The 13,231-nt window shown below is 34.9% G+C and overlaps 2 protein-coding genes across 6 annotated transcripts; one reads left to right on the top strand and one right to left on the bottom strand.

Moving 5' to 3' along the window:
- Positions 1–1,904: 1,904 nt before the first annotated feature.
- Positions 1,905–4,392, bottom strand: LOC102620514 (uncharacterized). 4 transcript variants are annotated; one of them, XM_025095727.2, is made up of 5 exons: positions 4,209–4,392; positions 3,959–4,051; positions 3,155–3,389; positions 2,653–2,735; positions 1,905–2,540 (listed from the first exon to the last, which is right to left on the bottom strand). In XM_025095727.2, exons 1-5 carry the CDS (start codon positions 4,299–4,301, stop codon positions 2,271–2,273), a joined length of 774 nt encoding a protein of 257 aa, XP_024951495.1. In that variant the 5' UTR covers positions 4,302–4,392; the 3' UTR covers positions 1,905–2,270. The 4 variants fall into 4 exon arrangements, with proteins under 4 accessions (XP_024951495.1, XP_024951497.1, XP_006469381.1 ...); XM_025095729.2 differs by having other exon boundaries at positions 1,905–2,528; XM_006469318.4 differs by having other exon boundaries at positions 2,653–2,741; positions 4,209–4,390.
- Positions 4,393–4,660: 268 nt separating this feature from the next.
- On the top strand, positions 4,661–13,231 carry LOC102620965 (homeobox-DDT domain protein RLT3). 2 transcript variants are annotated; one of them, XM_006469320.4, is made up of 18 exons: positions 4,661–4,818; positions 5,088–5,211; positions 5,553–5,957; positions 6,441–6,499; positions 6,651–6,893; positions 7,009–7,071; positions 7,148–7,364; positions 7,545–7,645; positions 8,002–8,088; positions 8,222–8,353; positions 8,814–8,954; positions 9,274–9,396; positions 9,530–9,985; positions 10,375–10,791; positions 10,940–11,557; positions 11,811–11,915; positions 12,026–12,245; positions 12,688–13,231. In XM_006469320.4, the coding sequence occupies exons 2-18, from the start codon at positions 5,154–5,156 to the stop codon at positions 12,708–12,710; spliced, it is 3,468 nt and encodes a 1,155-aa protein (XP_006469383.1). In that variant the 5' UTR covers positions 4,661–4,818; positions 5,088–5,153; the 3' UTR covers positions 12,711–13,231. The 2 variants fall into 2 exon arrangements, with proteins under 2 accessions (XP_006469383.1, XP_006469384.1); XM_006469321.4 differs by having other exon boundaries at positions 4,684–4,885.

The raw sequence follows: 13,231 nt of genomic DNA, 5'->3' as shown, positions 1-13,231 counted from the left end.
ATTTTGCCTGATTTGTTCTAGAAGAAAATAAATTTGATTTTAATTTTATCTATTAGTCATTATTTTTTATCATCCTATCATTAAAAAGAGTATATTTATAATTTAGAGTGAATATTTTTTGTAAAAGGTAATTTCATCTCAATTTTAAGTTTTAAGTAAAAAGTTATTGATTTTATTATACACGTCATCGATGACATGTCTTAAGTCAATATATTGATTTATTTATTATAGGGACATAGTAGTAATTATAAATTAAAAATAAATTTACTACTAAAACAAATGAAATTTACTAACAAAAATGGGGTTATATGTCTTTTTTGAAACATTAAGAGGTTTTATGTATCTTTTCTAAAAATGTTAGGGGGTTCATTGTCTTTTTCCCATCTTTTTATAGTAATAATTTATATAAGAATGTTTTCATATAATTATAAAAAATTATGATCTTAATTTAGATCAATTATAAATATGAATAAACTATGTATTATATAATAAGCTACGATTTTTCAAAATCCAATCTTAAAAAACTTGTCTTCGTATTATAATAATTGTTTGTATATTTGAAAAATATATGTTGTATTACATTAGAGGTTTAAAACTAAATTAAATATTTTTCCTAAGTTGCTTAGGATAATGATTTATTTTTTAGAGTTATTACCAATTATTATATAATATATATAGAAATTGCGTTACGAGAAAAAAATTGAAAAGAACACAAACATTTAAACTTTTTAAGATGACTTAGTAGATTCTCAATCATATAAAAATAATGTAAAGCATTCTTTATTTCTACATCACTTGTACTAAGAATAATTACGTCACACCAATAAAATTTTCTATTAAATTATAATGTCTTCACATTAATAAAAATAAGTTGAAACCAACAATATGACTACGGAGATATTTTCCTATAGGGATATTATCATTTTTCTATCAAATGTATTTTGACACATCATGTCAGGACCACGGTTTGGTAAAACCATCAATTTACCACCAAACGTTTAAATTGTTAGTATTTTTCCACCATTCCGTTAAAACTCAATTAATATGTAACGGAAAATTCATAAAAGGTCAATTTTACCCTTGGAGCGTAAAAGACCATATAATTATCACACGAATTTAGTGGATGAGTTTTTTATTCACATCCAAATAATCTTTAGGAGAAAATTAAAAAAAAATGGATTGGGTCCTCTGGTTAGGGCAAATTAAGAATTGGAAATTTTGGAGCGAAATGCCATAGGATTTAATTTTTTGAGGGGTTAATGCTTAATAAAAAGTATGTTAATTTTGAGGTAAGATATTAAACTTTTAAAATGATAGGGACCAAATAATATTTAGTTGAATAAACCTTTTTTCGAGCCTTTTCACACGGAAAAAAATATTTATTTTTAAAATTTTTTAAAACCCAGACTATTACATTAACATGATAATTATATTGTTTTTATTATTTTAAATTTTACTCTCACAACCATCAAACAATTCAAAATCTTTAAAGAAAATACCACATAATGCTAAGTAAGTGAATTAACATTCTCAAATGAGAGATCAACTAGAATTTTAAATGTAAGTCACTTGTTGGTTAACTAAAACTTTAATTAAGTAAATACTTAAACATAATTTCTTAAATGACATAATTTTGTAATTTGATTAATATTTTAATCTTAAATCACATAAAACTCAACTTGTTGCTGAGATAAAGCAAAAGCTCAATTTTATAAGCTCAAGGTTAATTACATGATCTTTTACGCTCCAAAGGTAAAATTGACATTTTATAAAATTTTCGTTACATATTAACTGAATTTTAACGGAACGGTGGAAAAATACTAACAGTTTAAACATTTGATGGTAAATTGATGGTTTTATCAAACCGTGGTACTGACATGATGTGTCAGAATACCTTTAGTGGGAAAATGATAATATCCCTTTCCTACATAATCAATCAATAAACCAATGTCGACAACGGTTTGAGATTCGAGTTGGAAGCGGGAATTGAAAATATACAACTTAAATCTGGTCTAAGGGACTAAAAAGTACAAAAGATCTGGTCGAAGAGGTATTAGCATCAACTCGAGAAGACCACCATGCGCTTTGCTGAAAGCATTAACCTGATATCATTCTTTTGTGGTTTTACTACCTCTGAAATCTAAACAAGCAGAACATCATTCACTGGTAACAACTTACAATACTTGTAAGGTACCGTATGCATGTAGCCAATGAAAGAAAACTGTCACTGTGGGATCAAAATTTAAGAAGTTATGCAAAGATGAAAGAAGCTATATCACAACCTCGAATGTACTGCAACCTTGACAGAAAATGTACAAAGCAGTTAACCCAAAACTAGTCTCAAGGCGGAACTTGGGTTTTAATCTACAGCCCCGATCAAGATGTTCTGTGTGCACATCAGCCAGTCGATTTCGAAGGGTAACCACATTGATCTCATCATCTTTGCTGAGCTGAAGTTCACACCCAGTGCAATAAATAAGTTGGCAGTTCTCTTGCAACTCTCCTCGCTTACATATGGGGCACCATGTCTGTTCACATGGCTAAGTGTACCCAACATCAGAAACCATATTGTTTTCATTTATGTTCAGAATTGGGTTAATGGAAAGGCAAAGACAAAAAAAAACCTCATGATTCTTACATATGAAATTATACCTGGTCATTTAGGTGCATATGCTCATAAACTGCGTTAGCCAAGTACTCATCTTCTTGATCTTCCCATGTTTCAACAGGGATTTCTGGTTCTGCAAAAAGCTAGAGTAAGAATTCAAGCTCAAGATATGATTACACCATGAACAAACTCCTAATGTGCACACATACACACAGGCAGATTCTCCAATCTGTGTGCAATGAGGAGAAAGACAACGCAAAACTACAAGGCCTAGCAAACTTGGAAACAAGATGAGGTAAAGCAGCATGGCAAACACAAGATATGAGTACAATAATATAAGGCAGAGAGGAGAAGTGGAGAAGAAGAACAAAGTCCAAGAACAAACAGAAAGGACTACAATCTATACCTAGTTAACTAGAAGATGATAAAAAGCACATCCACAGAAGTTTTCACAAAATATTTACTTGCACTGCAATGCATATTCTCCTCCTCCTCTGGTTATCAGGAGAATATAATCAGATTTGTAGAGCAGCAACCATAATTCACCTTTTCTAGTTGGTTCAGCCCTGAGATCCTCATAAAAGATCCTCTGCATCTCTAATAATATTTCTTCACATTCGCCTTGATAGGTGCTGTGAAGACCATCATATTCCCATAATATATCATTGGGTTCGGCTGTAGGAGATGATACTTCCATACAGTCATTTGGTTTTAATGGCAAGTTCTTGAATTTTTTCAGTTCATCGGAAACTATGTCTTGAAAAGCAGATTTGATGAAGTCCTGGAACCAAGGAAAAAAAAAAAAAGTGAACAGCTAGGGATTATACAGGGAAACTAATTCTACAAAGAATTTCTCCACAAGGTAGAGAAGAGAACTAAGGGCATGCCAGAACAAAATCAGTCACTACCGTACGTCAAAGCAATTAATTGGATTCAAATAGTCTGACACAAATATAAAGAAATGCATACTTTGCAACAAAAAGAAAGATGACAATTGGATGTCTTCATAAGAAGGTGTCTAGAAACCCTGAGTTTCTCCAACTATGAAAGCTGATGGGAGCTAATATAGAACCAGAAAAATGTTTTAACGAATCATCAGTTCTTCACTGTCTTAATATTCCACAATGCTTCACATACAAATACGAATGAAAAGCAAGAAACCACAGATGGCCATTTTACATGTTCAGCATTTTAAATTCACAATTTGCTTTCGTAACGGAATTTCGAGGTTCCAATGCAAGATTATTTGAAACAGCATGCTAAATGCATAAGATAATCAATCGTATACCAAAAAAAAAATAAAATCGAAACAGGTACAAGAAACGAGTGATGTGAAGTAACAAATTAAACCTTGTGGTTTAAAGATTGAGCAGCAGGCAACCTCATTTTCCAAAGCAAACGGCTCCTGTCCTCTCGTACTCTCTTGTAACAGTTGTCTCTAAGCTACAATTCGTCAAACAAAAGCAAACAAAATTAATCCATATGACAAACCCACATCCAATTTCATATCACAATTGTTAAATGATTAAGAAAAATAACATTAAATACATTGGGGAAAAAAGCAAAAATAAAAAGAAGTGAGAATTAAAAAAAGAGGAACCTTGGCTTTCCAAAGTGGGTAATTGTTGAAATGCGAACTGGGTTTTAGAGAAGGGCGATTCGGAACTGCTTCAGGTTGATGATTATCCGCCATCGTTTTGACTTCTGAAAGCAAATCCTCCGCAGGTGAAAAACGAAAATTTCACGAAAACGGAAAAGATTTTCAGATTTTCGAATGGAACCTGACCAAATTTTATTTCCCCCGGCGCCTTTTGATTATTGGGCCCGTAAAAGCAAGCCCAAACTCCTACCATAGGCCCGAATTAAGTATAGCCCAATAACCGAGCTCGATCAGACGGTATCGGATCGTCAGAAAGAAGTCCATTTTGAAGAAGATATTTTTATGGTTTCTTGATTGACAAGGCCGTAGTTTAAAAGATAAAATCCTCAAAACGCAAAATAAAATACAAAAAAAAAAAAAAAAATCTAAAACGAAAATATAAAAGGGAAAAAAGAAAAAAAAAACCTCAAAAAAAAAGGACAGTAGATATAAAAATGATGATAAAACCCAAAACCCTACAATACTCTCTCTCTTCTTCTACAAAACCCTCACACTCTATTAGGCTTCTCTTGCATGATTCACATTTCTATCTCATCGTCACTCGGGTCACGTACGTCTCCGCTTCCCATTTCATTCCTTTTTCTTCGCTGCTTATTATATAAGCTGAACCTTTCAGTGTTAGTTTGACACTCTTTATCACTTGTTTTTTTGGTTTTGATTGAAACGTTTCTGGGTTTATTTGTTTACTTCGTTATAGTCAGTAGAGTGAATGATTGATTTCTGTTTATGTATTTGCGTTTCTTTCTTGAACTCCTGGTTTCTTTGTTCTTTATAAAATTTTCTTTTATTTATCTTGTTTTCTGTTTCATCTTGTTGCAGATTACAGGGAATTAAATGGGTTTAGCTTGATTTGGTTTATTGATATAACGAAGGAGTGGACAGAATATGGAGGTGAAGAGGAAAACGCCGTTGCAGGCTAAGGCCCTCCTGAAATTCTACTCGGGTATGTGGGAATTGCCTTTTAATGAGGTTTTGTTTATTTGATATTGAAGATTTTGTAACTTCATAATTACTGGGTGTTAGATAAGAGTGTTGTGTTTTCAGGTTTACTGTTCATCCATTACGTTTGAGTTGAGCAGTCTTATTTCTTCTTTTTAATAGGATTAGTTTTGAGTTTAACTTTATGGAAGTTCTTTTCTGGCTTTAAGTACTGGGGATATGCTTTTTTCAAACTTATTTTGTTTATTGCTGTAGTTCTTGAGATCATGTATTTTGCTGCGTTGATATTACCACCGTATTCTTCGTTTTAGTGATTTGTTAACTTGATGCTATTGCGTAATGCAGAAGAGAAGTATCCTACAAAAAGTGAAATGGAGGGCCTTGCTGCAGCTTTGGATTTGACGTACAAGCAGGTCCGGACATGGTTTATTGAGAAGAGAAGGAGGGACAAAGGTGATAATGGGATAGTCATACCATCCTCGTCAAGCAAGAAACTAAAAGGTTTCCATGGAAGAAATCGGTTGGGAGTTGTCTCTGCAAAAATAGTTAAAAAACAGGACTCCTTAATTCACAATAAACATTTATCCTTGATGGTTTGCAATGGGACTGGTAAGAAGAAGAATGCAGTTACTGTTCTTCAGGATTTGTTAACTCCTGATTACATTCTGAAGAAGGTATTCCGCAAGGATGGCCCTTCACTTGGTGTGGAATTTGACTCTCTTCCTTCTAAAGCATTTTTCCATAGTAAAGGTATACTCAAGGATCTTCTGCTTGTTTGTTGCTTTAGTAGACGGTATATATGTAATTATACGTGTAGATGTTAGTGCATTGTATTCCACTGGGTTGTTGTGAGTGGGACACTTTATTTTATTGCCAAGCTCAATCAAGGTCAAAATATTATTTGAGAGCATAATGGTAGTGTATGTCTCATGGATATTTGGTTCTGTTAGTTGGAGCTTGATAGTTCCTGCCATGCATTTTTTTTAACTGGGGCATGGAGGTTTTAGTTACCTTATAATGACTACTATATCAATGGCACAATTATTATTATGAGCGCATGAATGTGTATAGCAACTGACTGCCATTGTTTCTTTTTCTCTTTCATCATCAATTCAGAAGATAGAAGTTATGTACATTTGATTAGATTCATAACTCAATATTTTCTTTAGTTCTATGTTGACTTAGTTAATATCTCCAGTATAAATTTTACTTATACTCTGTTTTCATGTTTAGATTCTATAAATTCTTGTCCTCCTTTGCAAGAGAACCAAACAGCAAAAAGAAAGAGAAAGGTACTGAAAATGTATTTATTGGCATCGTCAGATACTGAGATTACTGCTATGAGGCTTCTTTTGATTTAACCAACTCTTTGCTCCTTTCCCCAAATTCTTTTCTGGGCGATTTTTGACATTTCTTTTCATAATGTTTCACTTCCATTTCAAGGTTTCCATTCATGATGAGTTAGATCATCAGGAGTGTTGCACAAATACAGATCATGTGAGGAAGCATGGTATGGGAAAAGGTTTGATGACTGCCTGGCGGGTAATGAATCCAAATGGTGGGACTGTTCCTACTGGCATTGATGTTGCTGATAGACAAGTCACTGTTGTACCTCAGATGGCAACCCCTCTATCACAAAAGCCACCGCTTCGAAAGAAAAGGGCTCAACAAATTGTTTCTCTATTGGTTAGTATATTAATCTGCAACTAATCATGTACTATTTTTGTTGGCTTGCATGGCATTTGAATAGAATAATGTAGCAAATGTTAGTAACTTTGCTGATAATAAGATGCATTTTCAGAAACAGAGAAGGTTAGCCAATAATCTGCAGAATAAGAGGAAGCCTGTTGCCAAAGGGAGACAGGTGAGTGTGATTCTAATATTACAAAATTTGGCTTGGAATAGCTTGTTGCAATAGTGACTCAGGTTTAACATGCCAGGTGAAATTGGACAAAGGGGAGAGGCTGAGGCAGCCAAACAAAGAGAAATGCGAACTCGCTCCGGATAGCGTTATATCTCAGGAGCGCCTTGATCAAATTGCAATGCTAGTAGATGATGAGGAGCTCGAGCTAAGAGAGTTAGAAGTTGGACCCAATCCACCAACATGTTGTGATCATATTTCTACTAAAGGACTGCATGGTTGTTCTCTTTGTAGAGGTTGGTATTTATAATGCCTGGTGGTTTTTTTTTTTTTTTGGTCCCCCGGTTCGGGAAAGAAATATAATGTCTAAGATTAGTTAAACAAGATTGGCTGTTTATTACTATAATGTGTCTATTTTGTGCATGCATAAGGTGTTCTAGAATTTCAATATCAGGAATCTTTTGTGATTTTTCCAGATTTACTGGCCAAGTTTCCTCCAAATTCTGTTAAGATGAAGCAACCATTTGGTACTCAACCTTGGGATTCTTCTCCAGAGACTGTCAAGAAATTGTTTAAGGTAAACAGAGAGGACTATTGCTTAATTAATAATGTTCTTTTATTTCCACTTGCAATGTTATTTGGTTTATGTGTAGTATGTCAAATGGGTCCGCTGATGTTCAATTTGTTGGATGAGGTTGATGCTATTTGTACCAATTATGGAAGCCAACTACTTATAATGCTCATCTCTCATGTTATAAAATTCTGTTTTAAGTGCTGACTGATAAAAGAAATTGTAATGTTAAAGATTTTTCTGCTATGGCTCTTTGGCTAGGTATGTAGGTTTTCACCTTGGAAGGTAGTTAAATACCTCAATTTGGTTTCATACTTTGGTTTTAATTTTCTTGATAAATCATAGAGTGCTTGTCTTGACAGGTCTTCCATTTCCTTTGTACTTATGCTGGTATTGTAGATATATGCTCATTCACACTCGATGAGTTTGCTCAAGCATTCCATGATAAGGTTATTTCTCATCTTTAAGCTTACCTTAAAACTCTACTGGTTCATTTGAAGCTTTGGATTAGTTATTTCTGAATTTGATTGACAATATATTCTTTGTTGTTGATTTCCTTGTTGCTGATATTATGTGCCTCAGGATTCCATGTTATTGGGTAAGATTCATGTGGCCCTGCTCAAACTTCTTTTATCTGATGTTGAAATGGAACTTGGCAGGGGGTGTCCCCCTCATTTGAGCGTATCATGCAAGTTTCTTGCATTACTTCACTCGGTGAGTATGCAACCCATTTAAGTGAAAGGCGTCAACAATGGTATTTAGTTGATCACTATGCTGTCTGTCTCATATCATTCTTCCTAGTTGCTAGAGTGTTTCTTTGGAGACAAAACCTCTGCATGCTATCATCAAATTTTCACCTTAATTTTTTCACTAAAATTGATGATCTAGATTTTCAGCCATTGATTAAATTATAATTTTTCAAATTGCATTTGTTGGTTAAACTCTTCTTTTAGTTTAAAAACAAAGGATTTTGGTTTTTTATGATCCTTTTGACTTATGCTACTCTATATTTTAGTATTTTCGTCCAATTTTTTTAATATATTTTTTTATGTTGATTACACCCGCCTTTCTCTCCTGTACTTGAGTTGGTTCATATCAAAATCTCTGTATTATTAGTAGCAGAGATATGTAACCATCAAACAGATTTGTATTACTAATTCCATTGATTTTCTAGGTTGAAAATCAAGAATTCTTTGTGGAGTTTTGGAACAAATCGTTGAACCCTCTAACATGGACTGAAATACTGCGACAAGTATTGGTTGCAGCTGGTTTTGGTTCGAAACAAGGGTCGTCAAGAAAGGAGTCCCTTAGCAAGGTATTCACTAATTGGCACCTGCTCAATGATTTTCTTTCGTAATCGAGAAGTTATTCTAATCATCGAGAAAGGAGTCCCTTAGGAGCTCTATTTTCATCAAATGAAAGTCAATGGGTCTGTTGTCTGTTTGCTTCTCTTGGCTTATTTTGATTGTTTTAATTTTGTGTTTGTGGTATACTGCTTGAATTGCTCTATATCCTTGACGAAATGGTTTTTTGGTTAGTTCGTATCATTTTTTTATTTGTAAACAGTTTTCTTAGGTTATCTCAATATTTAAGCTTGGATGTTGATATTTAGTTATCATTCTTATGTTGTTAAGGAAATGATCCTCATGCTGAAGTATGGCCTTCGGCCGGGTACCTTGAAAGGCGAACTATTTAGAATTCTGTTAGAGCAAGGAAATAATGGATCGAAAGTCTGTCAATTGGCAAGATCTTCACAGGTAAGATATTGAAAAAGTTATTTTCTTGCATTTCTATTTAGATTATTCATCATTATTGCTACATGTTATGCTGCACAGAAACCAGCGATAACTCCAAATATTTTGACCTTAAATATTTGTTTTTGCTGTGAAGATTGCTGAATTGAATCTTGAAAGCACGACTGAGGAGGTTGAACTTTTAATATCTTCAACACTTTCAAGTGATATTACTTTGTTTGAGAAGATAGCTTCATCTACATATCGTCTACGTATTAACACTTCAAAGGAAGCCGATGATTTTGAATCAGATGCTGAGGATATTGGCAGTGTTGATGATAACTCCGACGATGATGACACATGCAGCAATCGTGATGATTCTGAATGTAATTCAGAAAATCAACGTCAAAGAAGACCTAAGTACTTGAATTGCTGTAAAAGTGAAAATAACATGTTGACAGTATACATGGAGATTGATGAGTCTCATCGAGGAGATGTATGGTTATCGGGACTTATGGAAGGCGAGTATTCAGATTTAACCATTGATGAGAAGTTGAATGCTTTGGTGGGTTTAATTGATCTTGTTAGTGCTGGATCTAGTATCAGAATGGAGGTAATCATTTTGCACTTTGCACGACTAAATTTTTGAAGGCTTTTCTTTGCTGTTGTTTTCGTCTCCATCAAACCCCCCAACCCTAACGGAAAGAAACCCTGTCAAAAATGATGATTTTAGTATATCCATTTTGATTGGATTGGGTCTTTATTTTTGGATTTTTGGTTTGAATCAGTAACTATTGTGTTGCTATTAAATTGTGATGACTGTTTTTGGTAATTGTATCTTGTCTACATATTTGTCATGTTCAGCATTATTTGCTGCTCAATTATGACCTTCAGAGATATTATACAAGTTGGACATCTTATTAGATTGAGCACCTTTCTAATTTTGTATTTGATTTGATTCAAGACCGATTGCTTGATACCCAATCTGTTGATTTTCTTTAGGATCCTACAAAAGCCATTGCTGAAAGTGTTCCTAGTGTTCGTCATTATGGTTCAGGAGCAAAAATAAAGAGAGCATTGCCAAACCAACATAGTCTCCCTAGGCCGTCATGGGTCCATGCTGGGGACTTCCATGGTGTAAGAGAAACAAACACATCACGGGAGTTGCATCCGCTTGATTCTTTTTCATTGATATCAAAGTCTTGTGGAAAAGAGAAATCAAGCAGTGTCAAAGATGCAAAAGCAACAGAAGTTTCCACTGATTTACACCCTATGCAATCTATATATTTGGGTTCTGATCGTAGGTACAATAGATACTGGCTTTTCTTGGGCCCTTGTAATGAATATGATCCTGGCCATAAGAGGGTTTATTTTGAATCTTCAGAAGATGGTCACTGGGAAGTGATTGATACAGAAGAGGTAACTTTCTCAGCCTTTGTTCTGGAGTTTGAAATTTGCTGATTTGTTTATTTTTTCCGGTGAAGTTTAATTCTATGGGTCTTTTCTGTATTATCTGACCATTTCATAACTCTTATAATTTGCTTGTGTTTACTTTATCCAAGTGCAGGCTTTGCGCGCCTTGTTGTCTGTTTTGGATGACCGGGGGAGGCAGGAGGCTCTTCTTATAGAATCTTTGGAGAAGCGAGAAGCTTTCCTCTGCCAGGCAATGTCAAGTGGACTGGTAAACAATACTGAAATCAGGCATGTAGCACAATCAGATCAATCGGAGCTAGATTTAGTTAGAGAAGACAGTTCTTCTCCAGTTTCTGATGTTGACAACAATTTAGCGCTGAGTGAGATTGGAAAAGAGTCTTTGCCTTCATGTGGAGCTATAGTTCTTGATGTGGGAAAGAAGGGAGAAGAGCAGCACAGAATGTGGAGCCGTCTCCAAGAATTTGATGCATGGATATGGAATTCCTTTTACTTGAATCTTAATGCTGTAAAACATGGTAAAAGGTCTTACCTTGATGCTTTAGCCAGATGTGAACGTTGTCACGATTTGTACTGGAGAGATGAGAAGCATTGTAAGATATGCCATACCACATTTGAGCTTGACTTTGATCTAGAAGAAAGATATGCTGTCCATGCCGCTACATGCAGGGGTAAAGGAGACCACTTGGTTTCAAAGCATAAAATCCTATCATCACAATTGCAGTCCCTGAAAGCTGCAGTTCATGCAATTGAGGTGTGTTGTCATTTGGCTATTTGGCTTTGTTTAGTGTGTAGAAGTGAAAAATCAATAGTGATGCTTGCTTTCTATATTTCTGAGAGTATGGAAAATAGGAGCTATATATAAATTGCTATGCAATTGGACATATTCCCTTTTCCACACTGAGGTCCTGACTCCTTGATAAATACCATGGGTGCACCATTGTACTTATATGGCTATGCATTCTTCTATTATATCCTTATTTTCTTTTCCTGCTTGATGTGTGCAGTCGGTTATGCCTGAAGACGCCTTGGTGGGTGCTTGGACAAAGTCTGCTCATAAGTTATGGGTCAAACGGCTGAGACGCACCTCATCTTTGGCCGAGCTCTTGCAGGTTTCATTTTGTTTTCTCTTTGAAATGTTTATAAAGGGGTTTCAAGCAGAAACTTGTTTTGGTTGATGCCTATCCTAGTTTCATTTTATGATGTTGAATCCATTTGGCAGGTTGTTGCTGATTTTGTCAGTGCAATCAATGAGGGCTGGTTGTATCAATGGAATGTACAAATTGCTGATACTGTCATGGAAGAAATCATTGCAGTCTTTCCAACTATGCCGCAAACATCATCTGCACTTGCATTGTGGTTGGTAAAATTGGATGCCATCATAGCTCCATACTTAGAGAGGGTTAATTCCGGAAAGGAGGATGCAAGGATGAGATGTAGAGGTATCTTCTTGTTTCCTCAAAGACCCTTCATATAATTTTTTTTTTTTTTTGGGGGGGGGGGGGGGGGGTTTTAATAAAGTATGGGCCTTATTAATTACTGATCTGGGTTTTGCAAATATCTTAAAACGTTAAATTGTGACTATTGTAATTCAGTTCTTAGGTTACTCTCTTTCTTGGAAGCATGTTTTTCTTGAGCATAGTGTTCTCAGGTGTCTCTGGAAGCTTTAATTTCTTTCTTGGTGTGATGGGAAGTTTTGCTGCAAGCCTGCATTTAAACTAGAATGCATTATTTTTCGGACTTTTCCCCATTTTTTCTAGAAGTTGCTGCATGTACCTTTCAATTTGAATATCCATGAAGATGTGTATATTGTTTTTTCTCACATGTTTAGTGAGTTTACAACTTGCTATTGAATTGGAACTGATAAACTGACATGTTGTCCAGGTAAGCAGGCTCTTGTCCAATAGCCCCACATCTGGTCTACTGCATGGCAAGCGGCTTGCGGGTTTAGATTTCAGCATATGGATTACTTGTTAGTGGCTTGTGGTCACTACATTCACCGGTGGTCATACCAGGCTAAATCTGAAATCAGCAAATCACTTGCAAGGTTTTCAGGATTTTGGCTGAAGAGTATCATTTTGACACATTCCAGGTCCAAATGCAACAGGATGAAAGCAATACACTAATTTGTACAGAGCAGAGTTTTCGACTCTTCCAATCTTTAGCTGTTGCTTTACTTGGGCAAAATTAACGAGTTACATATTGTACAGCATTACATCGCTACATACATATTCAGGATAGCTAAAAAGCTTTTGGTACATAAAGTTGTTTACCAAAATTCCCCTTGGTTGCAAAATAACCTGATTCCTTGATTTTCTTGTAGAAAGGGTTATTGCTCGCTCCTACTTTTGGTGTTTGAGTAATCAAAATTTTGTCCGTGTATAATTATCAAATTTACCGTTGTCAATAAAGGGATGAATTTAATCCA

Source organism: Citrus sinensis, chromosome 2, assembly GCF_022201045.2.
Source record: "Citrus sinensis cultivar Valencia sweet orange chromosome 2, DVS_A1.0, whole genome shotgun sequence".
Classification (NCBI taxonomy): domain Eukaryota; kingdom Viridiplantae; phylum Streptophyta; class Magnoliopsida; order Sapindales; family Rutaceae; genus Citrus; species Citrus sinensis.
The sequence above is the reverse complement of the archived record's forward strand: the minus strand, read 5'-3'. Positions and strand labels throughout refer to the sequence as shown.